This window comes from Anas platyrhynchos, chromosome Z, assembly GCF_047663525.1.
Source record: "Anas platyrhynchos isolate ZD024472 breed Pekin duck chromosome Z, IASCAAS_PekinDuck_T2T, whole genome shotgun sequence".
NCBI classification, from domain to species: domain Eukaryota; kingdom Metazoa; phylum Chordata; class Aves; order Anseriformes; family Anatidae; genus Anas; species Anas platyrhynchos.
Genome location: NC_092621.1, coordinates 74,410,789 through 74,435,651, shown reverse-complemented (window position 1 = coordinate 74,435,651; position 24,863 = coordinate 74,410,789). Strand labels below are relative to the sequence as shown.

Below are 24,863 nucleotides of genomic sequence, written 5' to 3'. Positions count from 1 at the left end.
AAAGTCATTTCAAATGCAAAGCCCCATCTCTGACTCTAGTGTCTCCACTCCAAAACTTCAAGTATGTATGTTGCCACCATCCTACCACTGTTTTCCAACAGTCTCCTTCACTCTCAGCATTTAGTCCTAAAGAGTCTCCATACACACACAGATGTTTAGCTCCTGTAGCCTTGGTATTTAAAGCATCTTCCCTTCCTCTCTAATAATGTGGTCTCAACAGTAGGGTCAGTGGGAGCCAAGAGAAACTCCCTGAATATACCTCCCACAGCTGCAGCTGCAGTTGTTGCTGAGGCTGTTGAGGACAGAATTATTAGGCTTGGCCAAAGATATAGTAATAGGGACTGGACAAACCCACCAGAATTTCAGTAAGAAACTTAATCTCAACACTAAGACCTTCATTCTATAAAATTTAAGTTGCTTTTCAAAGTGACAGTAGAATTATTCCAAAGAAAAAGACAAGCTAGATTAATTTGTGCTTTTTAACATGGGTATGACTTAGTATTTTCTCCCTTTACCTCATTTGCAAACTTGTTGCACTACAGCTGAAGACAAAGAAAAGACCCTTCCCTCTCTGAACAAGTCCACCTCTTCTGTCTCCTTCCTCCAACACCTGAAGTGGACTTCCTAACACCTCCTTTTTTTCCTTTAACAAAGTTTAAGCCTGGGGTTTGTCTCAGACTGTTTCACTACCCTGTCAGTTAGAGCAGTCTTTCAGATTTGTGGTCCAGCAGGGAAGAACACAGAGGAAACTTCATCAATGCTCGAGTCATGTGAATCATGCCATGGGTATAAGGATGGAACAGTTCGCTCCCCAATAAATTGGCTCCAGTATTTTGCAAGCTGTGAGTACTTTTTAGTGTCTTGCTTCTCCGTGAGTGCAGGGATTACTCAGAAAGAGGTAAAAAGGCAAGCCAAGAGTTTTCCCATATGGTCTTGCAACAAGGTCCTGTTGCTCTTTGACCTTTAGGTGCCAGAAAGCAAATTAACTGTGAGTTTCTCTCTAAGTGAGTTTCTTACATTTTTTATCATTTGAAAGGAAACTTCAAGGATATATTTTGGAAATACTAGGAAAACAGGAAATTATAAACCATAAATTGCAGAGAATAAAAGAAATGAAAATTCTTGGAGGATCTTTAAGACATTCACAGATCCCATGGATTACTGACAGAATAACCCACAACACAGCTATATCAGCTGTGTCAATGGGAGTAGAGGTTTTCAGAAAATGAAGCAACCTAAAGCACACACAATTTTAGCTCTGACAACTTCTATTCTACTGATTGTTTTATTAAACAAAAGAAAAATCTCTTCAAGACAGACTCTTCTCACATCTGAAAGAACAAGCAGCTCAATTTAGAGCAATATTGGGATAAACAGAAGTGATCTGCACGGTCCAGTGTATAATACTTACAGTGTGGAATAGTCAGAGCCCTAAAGAACCAAAGCTGCTGTTTAACAGAGATTCCAGCAGCCACAGAGATGAATATGTATGTAAACACATGCCTACAACATATGGCATGTGTTTCACAGTAGTTCCTCTGTATCTGATGAGAGGAAGAATTCCTTTCCTAAGAGCACAGCAGAAACCAGAGCTGGTTTTCTTCTGAAGACCATCCTACAAGCTTGGCCTAAGGTCAAACTGCAGAGGACAAGGCAGAAGTCAGCCACAGTGTACACTGCTGTGGAGACCCAGGAGATGACTTTTTATCCCGAGGTCATCATGTGCCTCTGTTACCTAAACACATGCAAGAGGAAATTAAAATTTCCAGGCTCTGATTCTCAATGGTCTCAGCAATAAATGCAATGAGATGTGGAGGACAGCCATGAACTACCCAGAAGTGATTATGGTTTGCAGTTTTACAGATGCTGTTCTTTGGCATCTCAGAATATAATTGGCGGGCCCTTTCCAAGTTCAGAAAAGTTATGGGCAATACAGCTTTTAAACGTCATCTGATTTTCTCTGTTCCCTTTGTCTTCAATGCACCAAGTATCCTCTGCTGCTCCTGACAGAGCTCAGAAATAGGTATGGGCAAAGAGATCTACAAGCGCAGGGGCTTTTATTTTTTATCTATGTCTTGCCCATTTTCCTTGCCTAACTGTCTCTGTCTCTGAGGCTCTCTGCACAACAGGTTGCATGGGCCAAAACACCTTCACCTGCTACCAGAATTTCCTAGTGGAACCTGTCCAAAGATGCTGCTGTCCAGAAAGCTGGTCTTCAGCACAACACAGGCTCAAGGGCAAGTCCTGCTACATCAGCAACCAAATTATCTCCTAACAGTTTGATCCAGTATCACCCATCCCACAGCAATAAGCTCTTCAGCCAGAGAATGAATCATCCAGAGCTGGGAAACAAAAAGAAAAAAGACATACAGGTTTAGATCATCAGTGAGAACAATACTTAGAGTCAATAGCATAAAGTAAATAGCTTAATATTACAACTGCATTTGCATCCATACTTGCTTTTCACCAGATCACATTCTTTACCCAACTTATTCCCATTACCAGCTTGGAAACAAACCACTGGATTTTTGTAGGAACTGGAATGAATTTCCTTCTTCTCACCTTATAGTCATAGGATTGTTATTTCAGACCTCAAGGTGTTCTCTGTTCATAATGCAAAGAGCAGCATGGTACAGTTTCATAGTATCCAGAGGAATTTCAGTATGGTTAAGTTTTATGCAAATATAGTTTTGGGACATTTCTGTTTATGCAAGAGGGAGAAAAAAAAGTCAGTATCTGTTTCTTGACTATAAAGGTATTCACTGATCCTACTTCACAACTGCTTCTGCTTTTGCATTTGAGCAATCAGTACTGCAGATAGAAATAAAGATTCCCGTCACTTCTGATGCACAAACACGCAGACTTTTTAACATCATCTCCAAAAGCGGTGTTCAGGTCTTTGCTGAGCTGCTGCTCCTCTCTTGCTCTCCCTGTCATCCATATGTTTAATTTTAAATGTTCTCTGGGTGGACTTGAGCACGTGCCCAGGAGCAGAGAGTTTGGGATCCCTGCTCTGTAACACCTCGCCACTGCTGCCCCTCTCCTGGCAGCTCTGCGGAAGGACTTGACAATGACCACAGAGAAGCCTTCGCCCTGCCACATCCTGCAGCACCGGGCAGCAGCAGCTGGGCGAGCTATCTGTCATGCCTCTGACATAACACAAATCCAAGGCTGCAGGGGGAAGCAGGTGGCATATTTCTGCAGGTGCCTTGGCAGGAGCGTTGCAGCCAGCGAGTCTGACCATCCCTGGCATGTGGCTGAGCTTTCAGGCACCCTCACCACTGCTTAAAGAAGTCGTGCTATTCCTGCAGGTGCTCCTGGGCAACAGCTTGGAAAGCAAGTGTTCAGCCATATGGTGCCCTGGGCATGGAGCCACCGTTGTGAGAAACGTTTGGCACGTAGGCTGCTGTCCGGGAGGAGATTAAAGCACGTCACTACTGGTGGCAGGGGAAAATGAGACTCACACATGGCATACCACTGGTCACAAGCAAGGTGGGTTGAACTCTGACTTCCAAGATGAGGGAGGCAAGGGTGGCATAAAACTAGAAACAGAATGATCACCGGTGTGGGTCTGGCAGGACATCATACACTAGATGTGGCTGACGAGGAGGGAAATGAGAGCAAGCATCCAAAAGTCTGTGGTTAGTCGTGTCTGCAGGAATCCCCCACAAACACACTTTTTGTCCTTTCAGCTAAGCTCACAGGAGGCAATCTGTGAATGTATTCAGGGTATATGTCCCTGAAACAGCCATGATCGCAGGCAAATTTGAATAAAGAATTTCAAGGAAATAAATAAATAGATAGCACACACACACATATTCATACACAAAAGTTGGAAATGATTATATATTTTGTCCAGAAATTAAAAATAAATAAAAGTACCTGATTTCTTCATGCACTCTTTTACGGTAAGAGTGCAGGCTATAGCTAAGTTGCATCCTTAGGTATGCTCCAGTTCAACTAGGTGTTTCTCTCTCTCCTCACTGTTCACTGATTTCCTTCTAAATATAGGGACTTTCTTCTGTGATGGCCTGACTTGACTCACCATGGTAATTTTCATCTTATATTTTACCCAAAAATAAGATTATGCACTTGATATAACTGCATACCAAATAGTAAATACTCAGAGTGGAAAGTTTATGAGCTAAAATGTCTAGATGAATAGGAATGAGGCTGCATATATTTGCAAAACAGAAGGATTCAACAGAGGAGGGGCATAAATTCATTATTTACACTTACAACAAGAAAAGCTATAGTTCTAAAAATTTAGTGACATGCTGTGCATTGCACTGCCCTGCATGATGCCCAGGAGAACATCTATTTTAATTAAACATTGTGTTTTTAGGGTGTTCTATTTATTTTCTCACCCTACATACTAAACTGTCTTGCACAAGAGATCTGGTACCCAGGACTTTGGGCAAGACCAGAAAAAAAATAAAAATAGATCTAGATCTTTTGATGACCTAATAAATAATAAGAAACAGCCTTCTCACATTCTTGGTGTCATTGAATACATTAGTTACTGCTTGCTGTCCATTAGCAAAACAAACAAACAAACAAACCATTGCTGTCCCTTAAAATCAAATTTAATTGCCAACTACACATTCAGGTATGCTGTACCAGTGGAACTTCTTTTATTATCTATATCCACCACTTTCTTAAAAACTTCAGAGTGTTCAACATCAGCAATATTCTTAGGCAATAATTTAATGGAACAGCATCCAAAAGAATGACACGCAGACCAGCTAAAGTGTGAGACCACAGAGCTCTTGAACTGAATCCACTCCCCATGTTAATAAACTAGCAGAACTCTTTCCTGGCAAGACTGATGACATATGGAAATAATACAACACTGAATATAAACACCGCAACCTTTAAACATCATTCTCCAATCCAGAGCCAAAGAGATGGTATCAGCTTCATGTCACAGAAACTTCAGTTGTGGTACCATTTTACAGGCACTCTGGCATGTGTTTAAAAAAAAAAAAAAAATCAACAAAAATCAATGTTTAATTGTAAGAAGGTCTTGTAAGATTATGTAGTACAAGCATTGAAGCAGAAAGCTGTAGTAGGTGATGAAGAAAACAAACAGTAGGCAATGGCAAGTAATAACAGGCTGCCTCTCAAGTACCTCACAGTGGACAGCAATCCCCTGAGATGAATGGCAGCCTGGCTGCAGCCATCTGGGCACTTTGCTTTGGAAAGTAAGGTGGCACAGGGCCATCCTAGCTATCCTACCCTATGTGGCTGCAAGAATCCCCTCTACCTGGTGGGAGCACCTCCCTCAGGGTGTGCAGCATGGGAAAGCAGTGTTTATATTTATTAGTGGTCCTCTCATATGCTAGTTATTAAGGAGACTTTACAGAAACAGTGGGGTTAAAAAGGGAAGCTCCTAAAAACTCCAGACGTTCATGCAAAGCAAACATGAAGGGACTCCCTGCTTAGTATTACAGAGCTTTTTCAGATGCAAGGTACAAAACACTACCTGGAAGGACTTGATGTCATTGCCATTGCTGAAGGTAGACAGCAACAATTCATACAGGAGAGAAATGCAGGGAAATGATACTGCCATGATAATACAACACTGGCACCCAGTGGTTTTACAACGAGGACACGTTTGTATTCTGTGTTTTCTTAGAAATGTAGCTGTACAAAACAGATTCCTGATGCATCTCTTTGGTTAAGAAACTTAGACACACTTTGCCAGCTAAGACTAGATTAAAGACTGTGACTTGTTCCTAAGAAGAATGCACAAAGTTTCAACTATTTGTGATTCAGTTTTGGCACTTGACAATGTCATTTGCTGCAGAAGAAATAAGAAAGTGCTCAGGTTCTGTACAGGTTCACATACCAGGTCATCGGTCATCTGGCTTTCTGCAGTAATCTCCTTCTGTGTGAGAAGATTCGTTGAGCTGGTAGTCCTGTCCTTAACTCACACTTATGCCATGTTCTGTTTTGTTGTTTACCTGCAAAAGTGTTCAGCATAAGACAATACAGCTTTCTTCTTTGTGCTATGCTACGAGGAACGGATTACCTTTGAGTTATGCATATGTGCTATTAATATTCCAAGGAACGTTTTGAGTATGAGGTACAACAGGAAAAATACTTTTAGCACATTATTTGTGACAGAATACACAGTGTTGTAGAGAATCAGTTTTTCTTAATTTTAGCATATGCAAACTTGTTATCTCTTCGTATGATAACTTCACAGTCAGTGAAATAACCTGAAGAAGAGATTTACATTGCAAGGGCAAAACACAGTAAATAAAGAGGGAAATCATACTCCACTCCTCTCAAAAGGAGCCAAGGACTCAGGGACTACAACCTTCACAGTTGTAGAGAAGACTGAAGAAGAAAGCTCTACACATTCAGTGATTTTGTGGCCATGGGAACATGTAATCCATTTTTTTCTTAAATTTCTTTGAAGCTCTTGTCTCTGCACTGACAGAGACAAAAGGGAGCAGTCAAGAATATGTTTGGCATGCAGTAGCTTCTTTGCATTGCAAGATACAATCTGAAGCCTCCTTTCCCTCAGAAAAAAAAAAAAAAGAGCAGATGAGAACCAGGAAATAATATCTTGTGAGGGCACTGACAGGAAAGAAAGGAACGGGCATAGGCTTGTTTATGCAGGACTTAATTGCAAATGGTAGCGGTATTAAGCAGGGAACACAGCTGGCCAAAATACGTGGCTTTGCAGTTGAATTCAAGCCGTCAAATACTGTGCGCAGCAGGCAAGCGAAGCAGTTCCTCAATAAATATGCTAGCAGCAATAGCTCTGGGGAGAGCTTTTCTTTGGTCCACAATGAATAAGAGGTTGAACATGCTCAGATGTGCACATGCATGCTCTGTGTCAGACTGAACTTCCTCTGCTGTCTCCTGCCACTCTGTCCTGGGACTGTAGGAAAGCAGTTCATTCAAGGTAATGCCTTCACCTTCTTGGCAATGGTGGGTGACCGAAGCAGAGGATCAGCAGGTGTTGATAGGGACTTCTCCATCCACCCACAGCATCATCTTTCGGATGCTGCAGAACTCAGCCAGGCTCAACACCATGAGTGTAAAAGCTTCTGCAGACCATTACCTGCATCATGGACTTAGCAGTGTGTTTGTTTTCTTTTATTTTTAACAACTTTGTCCCCAAATTGTGACTTTTTAGGCGTATATCTTACGGTAAACCTCCCAAGAGTGTATATTTGAAATTCTGATTCCTCAATGCTTGTATGCTTGTACATTCACGAATGTACACACATTGCTCAACCAGGATCTTTACTGAAGGAGCAATGCAAATAAAATTAAATAACTCACAAAAATAAACACTGTAAACCTCATTGGCATTCCTGTCTTTACAACAGTTCTCAAATCCCATAATAGCCCAGCCTTAAACTAATACTGAGAAATAATTATCACTTTATCCTGCTTGCAAAACAGTATAAAACTGGATGGTTCTGTTGAGCTAGAGAATGATGGGAGAGCACAGTTTACAAGATGAGACTTGTCACAGCTTGAAACACCCCCCTCTATATGTCTGCTCTTTTTTTTTTAAAGAAGCACTTGCACAGTGGCTCACATCTGATCCAGCTCAGTAACATAGAGCGTTCCCATTTATTTCCATAAGAAAAGAAAGAACGCTATAGCCCCGAGTACATTCCAAGAAAATGGCTTAGACTCAGACTATATTGTAGCAGATAATGCAGTTGCCAGTGGGCAGAAGGTTACAAGGCCCACTTCATCTGTGTATGTTTTATCTCTTCCTGTTTTTCCTCAAGCACTCACACCTCCTTCAGACAGAGATTTATTTTTTATTTAATTAGAAAAACAACAGAACAGAGTAAATGTTTTTTTTTTTTCTTTTCTTTTCACATTTGAACAGTTTTCAGGATTATAAATTCCACTGTATTAAATATCATTCAAACATGAGACCAGATGTCTTCATGTTTACAACACATTCTTTTGGCATAGCTTGTCAAAACAAAGTCAGTCTTGGAAAATTTGGATGCGAGTGCTTTCATACAAGTGGCCTCCAGTGCCTTTGTCAGTCCTGTCTGTTTAAAACCATGTATTTTTAAATCAAGTGCCCAAGTGTCCTCTGGTCCTTCTGAACACAATATCCTCTTTAATTTAGATGCTAGTTTAGCTTCTATCTCTCATTCCTTTGACAGTTTGAAGTTCCTTATCTCATTGTGTGATCAAGCAGGCACCTATGAAGGTTTGTGCCCTCTTACAGAATCATGGAATGGCTTGGGTTGGAAGGGACCTTAAAGATCAGCCAGTTCCAACTTCCTCCAGATGTTCTTTGCAGTGAATTTAAAAGTACATAACACTGACAGGCAAGTAAATGCTCCTTAGCTCAGAAGGCAAATAAACACTAAACAGCATGTCTACTTCATGTTTTGGTATCTCCCCTCATCCCACACCAGAAAGTATAGAGTGACAAAAGTAGATTTTAACAGGATGTGGTCGGTGGCTTAAGAAGATAAGATATTTATAAATACAGGATTTTGTTCCTTAGATTCAAACATTCAAATACATCTTTGTCTCCTATATTTGTCAAAATGTATTGTCTTCTAAATTATATAGTCTTCTACTTTTTGTTAGAAAGATGTAGGTCTCCACAAGGATTCAAGAAACAAGTGTTTTCAAGAGAACGTATTTTGTTGTTGTCTGAAGTGGTGTTCATTAATATCTAAAATGTGTATTCCTGAGATAAATTTACAAGGATTAGTGGAATGGAGAGCTGTCATGAAACTGAATTTAACAGACAACCTGTAATCCTACTGGAGTATGTAGACTTCTACATAAAGCAGGCAATTAAAAAGATGCCATGAGCTCTGAAATCTCTGTTATTCACGCCAGATGCTGCAGTCCCTATTATTTATACAGTTTACAATCTTTCTGAAAAATATCTTCAACTTTAATATATATTTCCAGACGGAGTTACAGAAATTATCAACACGGAAAGATTGAATCCTACTCTTGTAGCAAAACTGTGTGCTGCAGAGGTCCAGAAGTTGTACCCAAAATTCATCAGGGGGACACACAGTTGATAAGAGCAAAGCAAGGTTTTGTTTTGCAATGCTTTTCTTTCTTTCTTTCTTTTTTTTTTTTTTCTTTTCTTCCATTGTCATTCCCTTAACTGTCTCTTGTTACAGGTGAGCATGGCTTTGTCTGGACTCTTACTTAAAAGCAAATAAAAACCTATATTAAAGTTAAACCCCAGGTTGTATCTTTTTAGAGCTGTGGGACCTACTTCAGGACTTGGCTAATCCTTCAGAAAACAAACAAACAAACAAAAAAACAACCCTTAGTAAATAACTTTTTGTTTGTTTGTTTTCACCTCTTAAACTTGTAATTTCAAGCAAATAAATCTGAGAGTTTGTATTTTTGAGACAATATTGGACAGATTTCTCGTGGCTATTCAGGATAGTGCCTTTTTTTTTTTTTTTTAATACAATTCTCCAGAAAGTACCTATTTTATAATGTAAAGGGTTGGTTCTGTTACTCATTTTATGATGAATAAATGTCTTGCATGTTCACTATTTGAAATTTTACTGTATTTCTGAGGGTTGTAAGGTTACAGTTCAGAAGGCTGCAGCTTAGAAAACCATGGAAGTTACAGGAGATCACTGTGCATTATCAGCAAAGTGATGCAGCTGACAAACTGAGCTTGAGAAGCCACTCAGTGACATGGCAGGATTCTGTGCCAGAGCACAATCCATCTTTTGTCCCCCACATACTGGACCTCCAAACTGGATCACTACGAAATCCAGTCCGTTTTTCTTGAAAACTGTTTAACATACTAAATGGAAGTCCTGCCTTAGCTAGGAAGGGTCAAAATGTAGTCACTCTGTTCTGTGCTCTCTGTCATGATATGGGAGACACATGGGAACAGCTCAAAGACAGAATATTTTCTTAGAATATCTTCATAGTGCAGTACAGCTGTGTACCACTAAGTCAGGTGAAGAGACAGGGCATCACACAGCCATAAAACAGAAATTCCTTACTTTTCTAAACTGAATGGCAGCCTGACCTGATGGCAGGCACGGTTGAAATTGTTCTGCACTAAGCGGTCTAGCACAAAGGTTGTGTTCTTCCCAGCTCATCTCCTGACTGTTCTCATCTCAGGAGGCCAGATAGCTTGCAGCCCATGTTTCCTGCAGGCAGGAGGAAAACAAATCTTTCCTCAGAGTCACTCCTGTGCTCCCTGTGCAACCCAGAAGGAAAGGCAAGGTAATTTAGTGAAGCTTGCTATGGCAGAGTTATTTTAGCCAAGCACTGTGCAATGAATTTGAATTAAACAAAATGATGTGGTTCTGTCAAACATACTACCAAGCTGAAATCAAAAACCTGTTTACATTTTACAGTTCAAAATTGAAATCAGAGTTTCCAAGGCTGCCACATCCTGGAGAAAAACAGAATTCATTTAACATGCAAGATACAGAAATTCACTACTCAAGTAACTTAATGACTGCGCTACTTTTATAATACTCATGGGTGTGTAAAGAACACCCCTAAATACTCTAATCCCTCTTTTAAAATAAGCCACGAATCTTCAGAATGGTTTCAGAATAACTTGCTGGTAGCTGTTATTCACACACACACACACACACACAGAATCTCTAGGTTGGATTCAGTGCAAAGCTCAGGAGGACAGTGAATATGTATTTTTCCTGAAGTGCTCAACTCAGTACCCAGGAGAAAATCCAGAACCTTTGTTCTATCTGTCATGTATTCGTGTCTGCTACTTCAGACACTCTTCAAAAGGTTGTGACTCATAGCGTGCTCCAAATGTCTATCAATTCAAGACTTTTCTTCTCTCCTGCCCTTCTAGGCAAAGGGTGGGAAGCTGAAGAGCAAACAATGGACTAACTGTAGAAGGAAAGAGACTGCACATACTAATTTTTATGCACACATCTAAAAGACTGTGACCATGTATGACTTCCTTTTGATATGTGTAACAGTTCTGCTTGCAGAATCTCACAGGATCAACCCCAACACATTGTTTAGTGTGACAAAATTGTCAAAACACTCACACCCAAAAAACTCATTATATGAACATTTTTATTATTATTATTTTTTATTTCTTAACGGTGTTTGGATTGGTAACTCAACTTTTTGAATACATATCTACACAGACTCATGCATGTCTAATGCAAACATAAATGCAAGCATTTTCTAGAAATAATTAACCGGGCAATTGGTCACAAAACCTTAACTTTTTGAAAAAGTTTTTTGAGCAAATTAAAAGCAGCATTTTTAATGGTGTTACTTTTGCCCTGTGATTTCTAAGGTGACAGGCTGAATTCAGCCTCGCTCAGCAGGAACTGAAAGCTGCCATTACTTAACAGCTACTTACTGGCACATAGGAAATGAACTGACACAGTTAACTTGGCCCAAACAGGGCTATAGTCATGAAAATGGAAACGCTTTTTGCCCTTAAATAGGGCACAAGGATAATTCACCAGCATACACGTAATTTAATTATGGAATGCAGTAGTGGGTTAGCAGCTATCCAACAAATGCATTTTAAAGCATTCCCATTGGAAAACTTCTGGAATATTTTGTCCAGTAGTGATTTTCACATTTTTTAAAGTGAGAAATCATAAACTAAATCTAGCTGAAATTTCATACGTTTATGAATGACATCATAGGAAGCTATTGTCACATATTTAATTATACCAAACAGAAAAATTAGATTTTTCTACAAACTTTACTCACACTTAGAAGTGTTTTGCTCTATCCGATGCTATGTACTAAAATATGTAAGTGATTTATTTCTAAACAGAGTTTCTTCCACTTTTCATTAGTCAGGCAGCAAGCTCACTATCCTCCAAGTATGTTATCTGACTTTCAAGCAGGAGTGTAGTACATATGCATGATCGTACACAGCATGCAGTTCTTTATATTTTACATTTATCTTACATCTCCAGTGACAAACATTTGGCAAAAGAAAAGGCAGGTTACTAGACAGGCAGTTAGTTCTTTGTTTTAAACTGGCACAGAACAATTTCTTTGTTCTCCTATAATTAATTCTATTAATCTTCAAAGAGCTTAATAGGCAGCGCTATACATTTCTGTACTTAACACTACTCATATTAGTCACATATCTGAAGTTAAGTAAGAACCGAGATTGTGGTATAATAAAATTTGAGCAATGCTAAAGGAGTGTAAAGTCAGAAACCATTTGTTGAGTGGATGGCTAACAGAAATGTCAATACAGCAGCTGTGTTTCCATAGCTGCTTAAGTCGCTTTCCTTCATTGATAATCATGCTCCAAAACACGTATAAGGACCTTATATGAACTACTTCCAAATAAGAAAAGATCATTTTCTTAGTATTTCTCTAACCATTAATGCCTTCCAGTGCACATATTTACAACATATAGCTTAGCTATTCCTACAAATTTAAGAAGTAATGTACATTATCAATAAAGCACGGGAAATACAGAAAATGAAAATGTAATGATTGCAAATTCAGAAAGGAGTATTAAAAGCTGCAAAACTTACGTCTAGTTAAGTATTTTCAAGGTGCTGAAAAAGCTCTGCAGTTTCATGTCGAGCCCCAGTACTCTCCTGCACTTGCTTTAGGTGAGTTTTCTTTGTACCACACAATCAGCAGGGTCATGCAGCCATTACTTAACAGACTCTCCACAGGTGTGTACACCTGTGAAGGACCCCAATATACCTCATCTTCTGATCATATACCTGATCTTCTTCACCCTGTACTACAGCCTGCAGGTCTGCCTTGAGACGTTCCAGGTTACTCTGCAACAGAAATCAGAGTGAGTAGAAGCATCTAAAAACAATTAGCAGCCTTTAACCATCCTGAGCAATCACACTACTGACTAGTATACAATTTTAAATAGATCAGTACTGCTAATTAGAGACTATTATTCACTTTAATAGCATTTTTTTTCAGGGCTATACATTCACACCATTTCAGTGTGATAGTCTTAAATATGAAATCCAACTCACCATTTTATCCTCACAGCATCAACAGGAAAACACTATCCTAATTTAAGGGAACTATGCCACTGAAGCAGCCTGTTCCACCACAGGATGAGTATGGGTCACCTATGCAGATGACATTACCAATATGCTGCCATGGCAAAACCAGAGAAATTTAAGAATTGTGTTTGAGATCTCTGCTTTACTGAGCAATTCTACCTCTCTTTCGGGACATTTTTATGGAAGAAGGTCAGAAAAAGAGGGCCAAATGACTCTCTAATGGGTGTGCTAGTTAAAAAATGTGTTTACAATAGAACTGGATAGAAGACACTGATGTTTTTGTCATGTTGTCTTACTTCAGTTCAGCAACGCCATCTGGGATAAGTTACTTATGTTTGGTACTGGACCTATATTTGTATCCTGTGAAGTGCATGTTCCCGGTTTAGTATTTGTTTCTACTTGGTTTAGTCTACTGGAACTGCCACAGCTGCTAATGCTCCAGAAATTCCAAGAAAAAAGAAAACTTCTGAACCTATGGCTTTTTTTTTTTTTTTTTTTTTTCTGAGAAAGCTCTCAGCAAGTTAGACCGCATCACACAGTATGCATTTTTTGCATGAGGAAATTTTATTGTGTGATAATAACCAGTAAGCATTTGGCTCATGTAAGCTCTATCAGCTTGTCTTTCAACAGAGATCAAATAGAGGAGGGGAAAAGGAAAAAAGAAAAAATGTTTTTCCCTTTTCCATGAGATGCGGACACACAGCTTACAGACCTACCTGAGTACTGACTGAATTTTGCTTTCACGCTATGAATTAAGCTGCAAAACACCAAAGTAGCAAGGAAATCACAACAGGGCTACAGGTTTTCTAGTGTTAGCCTCAATCCGCTGGTCAATACTTGAACGGTTTTGGCCACAGTGATCACCTGAATGCTTCCACAGTGAGTGGAGGAGGCAACCATGAGGCATAGCACTGAACACTGGTCTTCAAAGAAGTAGAAACTGGGGACACCTGAGTGTCTAAAATGATTTTTTGTTTGTTTGTTTGATTGTTGTTTTTCCTTTTTCTTCCCTGCACCTCATCCAGCTCTTTATACTCTGAGGCAAACAGCAGTTCTCTGTCACATGGGGTAGGTGGGGAAAGCAGCAGGAGCATCTGTCTGCACCCCGGAGGCCAGAAGGGGAAGGCAGGATGGAGGACAGGTGGAAACAACGCCACCCAACAGCTGAAAATCCCCAGAAACGCAAGTGCTGTCCACTCAATGAGGCATCAGGATGGTGGAGTGGGGGGACCCATTTTGGAGAGCCTGCAGCAGCCACACTGCAGAAAACATGAAGGTCAACCCTGTAAATGTCCCCCAAGTGGCTGCCAAGTGCCAACTACTTGTGTCTTCCTCCCCGGTCTCCGGCAGGTAGATGTCCTCTGACCCTCACTGCCTGCCTCCTCCAGCCAACCCCCTGGCAGGAGGTAGCCCTGGCAGCACACCCTGGCTGCCCGGCCATTCCCTCAGGCTGCCCGCCGCCATCTTCCCGGGTGGCCCTAGGCCGCCATCTTCCTTCAGGGAGCCGGGGGGAGCAGGGGGCAGCCAATGTGTTATGCAAATCTGCCATCTGCTGGTGCTAAACGGATGTTAAACGTCTTAAATGGATGCTTAGAAGAGCCAGCCTGAGCAAATTAGTAAAGAGCAGCCTCCCCCTTCCACCTCCTTCCCACCCACCCCCCCACCCCCCCAAAAAAAAAAAAAAAGTGCTCTGGGCTTCCACTGCACACTCTGTCTTCTGTGGCTGCCACCATGCTGTGAGGATGAGAAATATGAAAGCAAAGAGCATTAGCTAGGAATCTGGATAAGAACCTTACCCTCCATTACAGGACAGCTTGTTGAAACTGAAGATGAAATACATTTTCAAGCCTAGTAAAACCAGCTGAGAAATGTTTGCTGACTGGTAACTGTCTCTCTCTCCCTCTCTCTTTTTTCCAGTAGGTAACAGTGTTGAGATGGAAGCATTTTTCACAACCTTGTCTCATTTTTAACCTGAAGTGATGCTGTAGCTCTGGGACAGCGAGGAATTGATCATATTTCCACATTTCTGCTGGAGCTCTTCTCCACAACCCTTTAGCTGCAGGTATGTTGGTTGTGATGCAGACATTTGTCTACAAAACCAACGTCATCAGTAATAGTCTAATTTTCATTTCAAATAATTGTGTATTAATTTTTACTGAACTAAATCCAATACCTGAAAAAAAGCGACATCTCCTATGATTATATATGGATTTAAATTAAATGTTTTATGACAAAGAATAAACTTTTGTTTGTAACCAGCAGGTGGCAGTTATAGATTGTTACAGCTGCCACTTACTCCTGGTAACTGAGTAACTGCAGGTTATAGGTCTCTTATCAGATATAGGTTTCATTATTTACATTTGACTGTTTTAGCTATCATTCTGTCAGCAAAAACGCTGCCTAAGTGTGGTGGTTTCACCCTGATGGACCGGTAAACTCCACCACAACTGATCTCTCATTCCCCATCTTCAAAGGGAGAGAGGGGAGGAAAGTATGATGGGAAAGAAAATTTTCTTTTTCTTTCCCTTCAGGGTCACAGGTTGGGATAAGGATAATTTAATTAAGGGGAAATGAAAGAGGAAAACAACAACAAAACAAACAAACAAAAGACAAACAAAGGTTTTGTGGAAGCCAAGAAAGTGACAAAATGATTATTCTCTACTTCCCATCAACAAGTAATCTTTGAGCACATCTTGGGAAGCAGGGCCTCAATACATGTAGTGGATATTTGGGAGGACAGACATCTCTGTGATGAGAGTCCCACCCCATTTCTTCCCCTTCCCAGCTTTTACTGCTGAGTGTGACACCATATGGCATAGAATATCCTTATCCTTTATGTCAGTCTAGGGCAGCTCCTCTGGTGATGTACCCTCCCCACCTCTTGCCCAACCCCAGCCAGCTGGCCCCTGAGGGGCCCTTGAGAGAGTTTTGATGCTGTGTCAACACTTCTCAGCATCAGAGAAAACATTGGTGTGCCATCAGTGCTATTCTAGCTACAAGTGCAGAGCACAAACTATATGGGATGCTGTGGGGAAAGTTAACTCCATCCCAACCAGACCCAGTACACCAGGACACCAAGAAAGCAGTTCTGGAAATCAGCTGATTGCAGCAAGACTGTAGATTCCTGACAGTTTTTTCTAGATTTTTGAATGCAGTCCTTAGTTGTTCTCTAGAAAGTCTGACTAGTGCCAAGTAATTGGTTCAATGGCTTACATGATTTTGAACATTCTTCTTTTGCTGTTATTCATCTTCTAAGAAGTAAGGAAGTACAAAGTTTTGAACTAGTTTTCAGGGAACATCTCTGCAAGAAACTTTATGCAGTATTTTGGAAAAGTGACTGATTTGTTCAGCTTTATTTTGATTAGAAAAGTAATTTGCTTTCTTTATTCTTTAATATCTAATTGACACATTCATTAATATTTGTAGGCACATTGCACTTCCTCCAACCCAGCACTGTAGCTAAATGGTCAAAAGGCTATGTAACGTATTTTCTTCTAGTTGTTTAATTTAACCTGCTACCAAATATTTAAGAAGCTCTGTGTTCTTAAGTATGTAGGGACAGTGTATGAATGGGATAACATTTTCATTACTCATGAAATTGAAATGTTCCTACTTCCAGTCTCACAGGCATTATAGTGAATTGAGAATGCAACTTCAGTGGCCTGGAATAGTGCATTCATATTTTAAACATATTAGTGAGACCCGAAAGTGTGCTGTTGATCCAGAATATGTGAACATGAGTTCACAGAACATTTTCAATATTAAAGGTACCAGTTAATTTTGAAAAATAAAATGACAAGAAAGAAAGTGAAGCTGTAATAGGTACAAAATCTAGGAACACCCAGTCAACAGACTTCTGTTGACTAGACTGGAAGAATAAACTTTCAAGTGTTCCAGTTTTCAAGTGCTGAAGCTATGAAGAATTTCAGTGTCTATCAGCACAGGCAATTGTCTTGCTGACCAAGGGATGAATGGTGGTATCCTTAGCCTGCACTGTGATCTCTAGCAAGTCACAGAACATTTCCATGCCTTAATTTCTTATCTGCTAGCACAGACCATAAAGAAGGGCAAGCTTTAAGCATTGACCTTCAATGCATGCTAGACTATTTTGAATCTTATCAAGGAGCCAATTTGCAAAAAGACTGTTCAACATGTTAGCTCATGTATAGATGTGCACATCATTAACAAGCATCTTAGGACGGACAGAGACATCATCCAGGTACTACAGTTGCTGAGCAGGAGTTAGCAGGTATAATCTGGTGTTTTATAAAGTGTAAAGTATCCTGCCTGAAGGACAAATTGTCTTGTGCACTGCTAAGTCAGTGCAGTAACAGCAACTGTGTATTCCAGACTAGAGTTACGGTCTGGAGCCACATGGGTTGTGGCAATCCAAAATGTCAGTACAGACTGGATGACAAGTGGATTCCCAAGATTATACAACATCTTGAGTCAAGCAGGCCAGTGAATTATAGAATTTTGAACTGGGTTCTTAGACAATGTTTAGGGCTGCCACTTGACTGCTTTTATTGAAGAAAAAAGTAATAATAATAATAAATAAAATATATTTCACAGGTATTAAAAACTGTCTTCTAAACAGGAGTGGAAACAGATGAGAATAAACACTTAGATCTACATTTATCACAGTCTAACTGGAAGCAGAAACACCAGCATTGGTAAGAATATTGGGATATTAGAATTTGCAAATTGTGTTCAGCATCTCTGGTGTTTCAGCTCATTTTTAGGAAAGAGGCTAAAAGGATATTCAGGTTTCTGAATTTTACTTAATGTCAACATGCAACTGCTGTCTAGAGACAAACATGCACACAGATGTAAGGAGTGCTATTTACTTTTACTGGTTGCCCAGCAACAATCATACTTTCACCTTATAAAGATTATTAATTTTTTTTTAATCTCCAGGTTGTTATTTAGTCAGTTACTTGCAGCCTTGGTTCAAAAATTTGAAAGATGAAAATAAGTGAAATTAGGCAAAGTACACTGGTACAGAGCAGGTATATGGCAGAGTTATATGCCTCATGTCTGCTGGCCTATAACATCATATGAGCACAATGCCATCTACATTTTGGAAATAAAGTATATATACTTTACAAAATAAATCATCAGACCATTCGAAATCTGTTCGCATAAGGATATCTGTTTCCTTTAGGTTTTCGATGTCAGTGGCATCCTAAGAGCATTTTAGTTTAAATCACCTGAGTTAGTGATAACAGCCTATTTACTGACAGGTTGTTCCCCACCTCTCTTTCTTTCCCTGAAGGAGATTTTGTCTGTCTACCCTTAAGGACTTCACTAACTTATAAACTGACAGACCCTTCTGCTTACACCTGGATAAGAAATTTTTAGACTAGAGCTTTTGAAACAAGAGCTCTAGGGATTGAAATACCCAGATCATTTGGTTAGAAAAGAACAGTAGAGACTTGTAAAACCAGTAAGGTTTTACAAGTAACTTGTAAAACACTTGCAAGATATCTTAAATTAGTCTCCAACAAGAGGGTGTCAGGCACTGGAACAGGCTCCCCTGGGCAATGGTCACAGCACCAACCCTGACGGAGTTCAAGAAGCATTTGAGCAGCACTGTCAGACATAAAGTTTGTTTTTTGGGTGTTCCTGGGTCAAACCAGGAGTTGGACTTGTTGGTCCTTGTTGGACTTGTGGATCCTTATTGGTCCCTTCCAACATGGGATATGCTACGAGTCCATGATTCTAGTCTTATAAGAGTGTATACAGGGGTTAAAAATAGCTTGCTTTGCAAAACCACTGAGTAGCTCTCTCACTTGTGGCAAATCAGGACCACACTGATAATGACCAGGCATTTAGGAGTCCTATTTTAAGCAACCATCATAAGTAAGTTTATGTTAAGTGTCTGCACAAGTGCTTTTACCTGCCTCTTTGGCATTGTCTCAGGAGTGATTTACTAAAATTGTACTGCTGTCACTCATCTGTGCCTACAGAGGGAAAGGTGGAACATGCTTTAACACAATTTCAGTAGCAGCAATCATCAGCCCCTCTGACATCTTAGCACTGTAGTATTGTTGTTTTTCTGTAAGTAAAAGAAGTGGTGAGTCTTTTTTTGATTTTTATTTTTTAACCTCTGGGATCTAGGGTTTTGTCTGTTTGTTTATTCTGACTGTTATACCCTAGGAACTTCAAAGCAGATGTTGTAAAGTCAGTGTTGCCCTGCCTCTCCTATCTACTTAGAGTGCATTCAGTGTTTGAGGAACCCTTGAACAACTATACTTTTTGACTTCCTAAGTCCTCTGAAGTTCATTTTCCATTAGAGAGAAAATTGTTGCTTCTTTCTACCACTAGAATATATCCCTTCCCCATCTCCTAGAACCCATTTTCCTCTTTTCTGCAGAAAATAACTCGTAGAGTAAGTGTTTCTAACAGTCTTTGAAACAGGCTAAAAATATATATATATATTTAAATGAAACAGTGAAAAAGCAAGATTTAAGTGAAATCTTTAAGACCTAAGTCGAAGATAGAGGTCATTAAAAATATATGACTGTCCTCCAAAGAAAAGACATTTAAGTTAGAGATAGAAAAATAGTGGTAAATGAATTATTGTACAAGCATTTTGTTACCATTACTCTACCAATTGTTAAATGAAGATGAAAATTGCTGACAGGAAAATTGAGTTAATTCTGGCAATTGATATATGCTATATTTTCCCCATAATTTGGCAGAGTAATAAAGGCCAACTGCTCATAATAATAATAATAATAAAAAAAGTTAGAAAGTCCTGAAAAAGTAAAATCAGTGTGACAGAATCAGTGTCACACAATTATTCATTCTGGGGCAGCACACAGAGGGGGAAACAATTTTAAAGGAAATTGAAATATTTCCTGGTGTGCTGAATGCCTGATGCAATCTAGGGAGGGAGAAATTTGGCTCGCAGTTCTGCAGCCAACACTAACTCAAGGTTTGTGAATTTAGAGTAGGATAAGAAAATATAAAGGTTATTCTGTTCTTATTTATCTACACCTTATAAATGCACTGCTGTAATACACATTCATTTTATGCTTTCATTTTACATTGTGACAAAGCTAGAATAAAAATCACTTTCTTGCTGTCATTTCTTTGTGTGGTTCTAACCATCAGTATTTTTACCTTGAACAAATGAGACACTGACCAGAACTGCAAGTCTCTGGTAACAACGAATGAATGTCACATATGCAGAATTATGTTTGTGATTTTTCTCATCCTAGGACCATACGAGTTAAAAGAAGTTTGTTGTTGTTGTTTGTTTGTTTATTTTTTAAGTAAGAAACAGTTAGAGTTAATAGAAGAGCAACACGCTGACTAGTGAAATCACTAAAAAAATATTATGTTAAGAATAGTAACATTTACCTAGCTAAATCCAAGATAGTGAACTTTCAAAGAATTATTACAGAAAACTGATGAATAAAAAGGCCTCATTACCAGAGTTACCCACTAAGACACATTAATCATACATGGTCATTTATCATCTTTAATTATAGTTTTGATTTTGCATGGCTGACCAGGTGGAAACTTGCCTTGCTCTTTGGTTGTGTCTAAATGTCCCTTCTGTGAATATGGATCTTTCTCTTTCATTCTAAAAGCAAATCACTTAGTAAGAATCAAAGGCACAGGCAGAGCCATGAATTTGCAAACATCGTTGAAAAATCTATATTAGACATGTGACTGGAATTTCTTTTGCCTACATGAAAACATAATTTGCATGGCATTTCTTAAAAGATGTTTAAATTGCTTGGATTCTGGCAATTTGCCCTAAGACCTGAGACTTTTGTTGCATCAGCAAGCGTTGTGTTTTTTTTTTTTTCTTGTAGATCTCAGACAAGCCAATTCTTTCAGCACACCCCAAAGAAAAATGCAGACCATGCTTTCAGAACAGCAGGCGACACTAACAAACACTGATGCCAGTTCTCACAAGAGACAAAGAAGATGACAATCATGAGGTAATGGCATCATGAGGTAAGTCCAGACATCCCTGGCTCATATCACTCTGGTTCATTTCATGTATCTCCTGAGTAGTAAATATATATCTCAGAATTCTGAACTGCACTTTGCCATCCCCCCCTAGCAACTGAGAATCATTCTTCCTTTAAAGTCCTTTTGTCCTTAGCTAAATCAGACCAAACTAATGTTGAACCCTGTGTTAGGAACCACAGTTCGTCAGAGATGACCAGTAAGCCCTGCACCTCTATCTACTTCCTTGCTTGCCTGTCAAGTATCATTCTCCATGAATTCCCATTGCCACCTCCCAGTATCTAGTCTTTATGAAATCACAGGGTGATGTTTTCCAGTCTTCTGCCGTGCCAGTGGCCAGCACTCAGGAGTAGTAGTCAGAGTTTACAGTAAAGAAAAAGAGAACAGCATAACAGAGCAGTTGGAGTATGTCTGCATTCTATCAAGGTCACTTTCAGCCCAGAAATCCAGTGAAACACATTTGTTCAACACTAAAGTAAAAGTACTTTCTCACTGTGTGGTGACAGGCACATGTAAACCACTGTCCTTGCAACTCTGATTTTTGATCCTGCCTGCTACTCTTCACCTGCTCTCCTGGGTATTTCTTGCTCTGTTCCTTGCTCCTTTAACCACAGGTATTTGAGCTGCTTAAATTCTGTTAGAATACATATAGCCCATAGAACTTCATACAGTCCTATTGTTCATACATGTCTAGGCAAATATGAAACATACTTTCTTTCCCTTTTTCATCTTTCCTGGTTTTAACATTTTCCCCCATTTATTGGGCACACTTGTCAACGCTGGTTAACCCAGGTTTCAGTGCACAGTTACAATATGTACACTACAATGCGCCATATATTGTATATAATATGATTATCTTGCATAACTTGACTTATTTTTAAACAGAAGTGCCTTCCAAGCACACAGGAACAGAGTGAGAAGTGTTGCTTCTTGAGAAAGTCAGAGTCTGGCCTATTGGCTGCCTGCTGTGAACAGAGTGATGATAGGTCATGTTCATTCCATGACTGGAAGTGAAAGTGATCTCAGACTGCTTTTCGGAGAGAAAAGAATTCTCTAGAAAGATCAGGGTTCAAATACATTCTAGTTACAATACAAAAAGATGTAGCTCTACCACAAAAGCTAACTAATTTATTTAATTTGCATCTTCTTCTCTTCACCTCCCCTTACCCCCTCCCCATCTTTTCTTTTTTTACCAGAAGAACAAGGTGTAAGTTCGTTTAAGAACTGAACTTATGAGCAGGGTATTTATTGAACCACTGGTACATCAGAAGTAGCAAAAATAACCCCTGTTATTTAAAAGAATGAGCCACTTGTGCTTAACCAAAATCACATAAGTAATCTTGTCTTCAGCTTTACCCTAGCCACAGCTCCCCAGTGGAATTTCAATTTATATCTCTTACATAATCAGAGCACACTTTCAGGGGAGAATTTGACCCTGAGGAAGGCAGGAGGTCTGGAGATACTTGCTAATAGTCATGTGGTAAAAATAGCCTTTTCATAAGCCCTGCACGGAACACGAAGAATGCCTTGAAACATGCCCTAGCTAGTATCAGAAATATCCAAGCCAGAGATGAAAAGCATCCTTTTGCTCAAATGTAAAGGGGAAAAATCTCTTAAGATATTCTATAATACTTTTAATGAGTCACGCTCAATGTGCTAATGAGTTCATCACAAGCCACCATTTAAAACGACATACCTTTCTCATCAGCACAGAAGAAATGATACACCAGTTCCCTGAGCATTCAGATTTTCATGCACCTCTTCTTTCCTTAAATGCAGAATGCATTAACATCAGGCTGATTTCAGTGTCTCCTTACTCTCAGTCTGTATTTGTTCTCCAATCTAAAAGTGAACAAGACTGATGATCCCTGGGAAGCAGCGCTTTCTCTAGGAGTTGTTACAAAAGCAGTATTTTATTTTTATTTTTATTTTTATTTTTATTTTTATTTTTATTTTTATTTTTATTTTTATTTTTATTTTTATTTTTATTTTGTCTATACAGTGTACCTCATTTTCCTACCCCTTCTGCGGGTAGCCTTGCTCTTTAATTCCCTGTTGTCATGAGGGGAGCACACTCCTTGCTGGTTTTTGTGACTGGGGAAAGAGTGATACTATGAACCAATGCAACAATTGATAGTGGTCATGCAGTAGTGTAGAGCTATCAGTGTTAAGAAAATAAAATGCCCATGTAAATTTAGTAAAAATCTCTAACTCCACAGCCAGTCTCAAGCAGATATTCTAGGATAGGTGTATACTTGGAAATCAAAATAAATCAGTGACGGTATTGTTCATTTACTAGTACTACAGAAACCCCAGAAAATCCCCAAAAATCAATAATGCCCATTTTTGAAGTTAAATATACATAGAATTCTGTGCTGATAATTACCTAATTACAATGAAAAAAACCACACTTGTTTGTTTTCAAAGCATGAGAGCCCAACCTAAAAGCAGCTCATAGGAGAAAGGTGGAGAGTCCTTGCTAGAGCTTCTCAGGCAGCTCTCCCTCACATAACTTCAAAGCTGGATAGCTGTGCTATCAGTGTTGGCTGTGAGCCTAGGCAGCATAGCTTCCAGGAGGGAAGGATATGCCCAGGGTCCTGATAGCCTCTGTCAGGATTGTTAGTGCCTTGTTTATTCCTCACTGTACATGCACTTACATAAAGAGAGAGGAGATTATGCCAAAAAATAAGTGACAGTAAACCATAGGGAGCTTCAGTGGCCATCAGGCCTCTGGCTGCTGTTGGTGCCTTTGAGAATCTCCTGCAAGGTGGCTCTTTTGAGAAGCTTACTAGCCAAGGAATTATACAAATTATAGGGGAAGTGAGGGAGACGTAAGTGAGAAGACACAGTTCAGTTCCTGTCTGATCGTTGTCAGAGCAGAACAAAGAAAACACATGATGGCAGAGTCATACTGACACCCTATGTATCTTGTTAGCCTGCCTGTACTGGAAACCATTTATGACAGCACTCCGGAGTGCGCTGTCTGAAGGGAGACATACCAAATGACTCTACTACCAGAGGCAGTAGATAAAGCTAATTGGCTAGTAGCCCTAAGCAATATGAAGGTAAAATCATAGAAACCACAAATCCTCTTTATAAAACCGATTTAGTATGCCTACATTTTTCTTCACAGTGTGTTCTCAAGTTCTTCAGTCTGAGGCTAGTGTGTCGTTGGAATAAGTGAAGATACGTGCCAGCCATTTCAGTCAAATTGAAGCTAAGTGCTACATTAGATGATAATTGCACGTGACTTTACAAAAGCATATATTAGGTTATCCCTACAGGTAGATTACTTTGGGTATTTAGATAAATTCAAGCCAATTTTCTTTCCTGTGTCTTCTGTCAGCACTTCAGACACTGTTCCTTATGTCAAAGCTACTGTGTAAATAGTAGATTAATCTCCATTTGGGTGCTAACATGACAGAAATAGAAGTTGCTCTCCAGTGTTGTCTGTTAGAAGGACAGCATGTCTTACTTCAGCAGAGGAAGTAATGTACCCAAAGAAGCAGAGAATCCTGAATGGCGTGGCAATCTTTTCACGTTCAGTAGTGTTTGAAAACCCTCACTTCTCTCACTGGACTAGGTCTGACAACTAGTCAGTTGCAAAACAGTCTGCAAGATGGCGTCATGCCAAACTGGACATTTACCAAGTTCACTTCACTTGAGGCACAGATTTAAAAAGTTAATTGAGATGAAGCTTCCATCAGCAGATAGACTGGGATGATAAACAAAGAATGTTTCCTACCTCTTTCTGGAAATGTGACATTTATTTTAATTAAAATATGAAAGAGGTTTTGTGATTAAGATCCTGATCTGCATTTGGGATCATCAGTCTCTGTCCATAGGGAATGTACTCATTCCTACAGTCAACAC

At 39.5% G+C, this 24,863-nt stretch overlaps 1 protein-coding gene and 1 long non-coding RNA gene across 12 annotated transcripts in view; one reads left to right on the top strand and one right to left on the bottom strand.

Annotated features, from left to right (window-relative positions):
- Positions 1 to 1,374: 1,374 nt before the first annotated feature.
- On the bottom strand, positions 1,375 to 14,556 carry LOC110352877 (uncharacterized). 2 transcript variants are annotated; one of them, XR_005261489.2, is made up of 4 exons: positions 13,718 to 14,406; positions 12,501 to 12,758; positions 5,852 to 5,966; positions 1,375 to 2,342 (listed from the first exon to the last, which is right to left on the bottom strand). It is a non-coding gene; the product is annotated as an uncharacterized lncRNA (long non-coding RNA). The 2 variants fall into 2 exon arrangements; XR_011805838.1 differs by lacking the exon at positions 1,375 to 2,342 and having other exon boundaries at positions 4,610 to 5,966; positions 13,718 to 14,556.
- Positions 14,215 to 24,863, top strand: part of LOC101804639 (atrial natriuretic peptide receptor 1) — a 54,333-nt gene continuing 43,684 nt past the window's right edge. For 4 of the 10 annotated variants that reach the window (XM_072031309.1, XM_072031312.1, XM_027446846.3 and 1 more), the window contains exons 1-3: positions 14,639 to 15,063; positions 17,574 to 17,674; positions 20,831 to 20,975. In XM_072031309.1, coding sequence (XP_071887410.1) covers positions 20,971 to 20,975 — 5 coding nt within the window. In that variant the 5' untranslated portion in view covers positions 14,639 to 15,063; positions 17,574 to 17,674; positions 20,831 to 20,970. Of the gene's footprint in view, positions 14,352 to 14,487; positions 14,618 to 14,638; positions 15,064 to 17,573; positions 17,675 to 18,953; positions 19,062 to 20,830; positions 20,976 to 24,863 lie in introns of those variants that run through there. The other 6 variants (XM_072031304.1, XM_072031303.1, XM_072031305.1 and 3 more) reach the window with 6 other exon arrangements.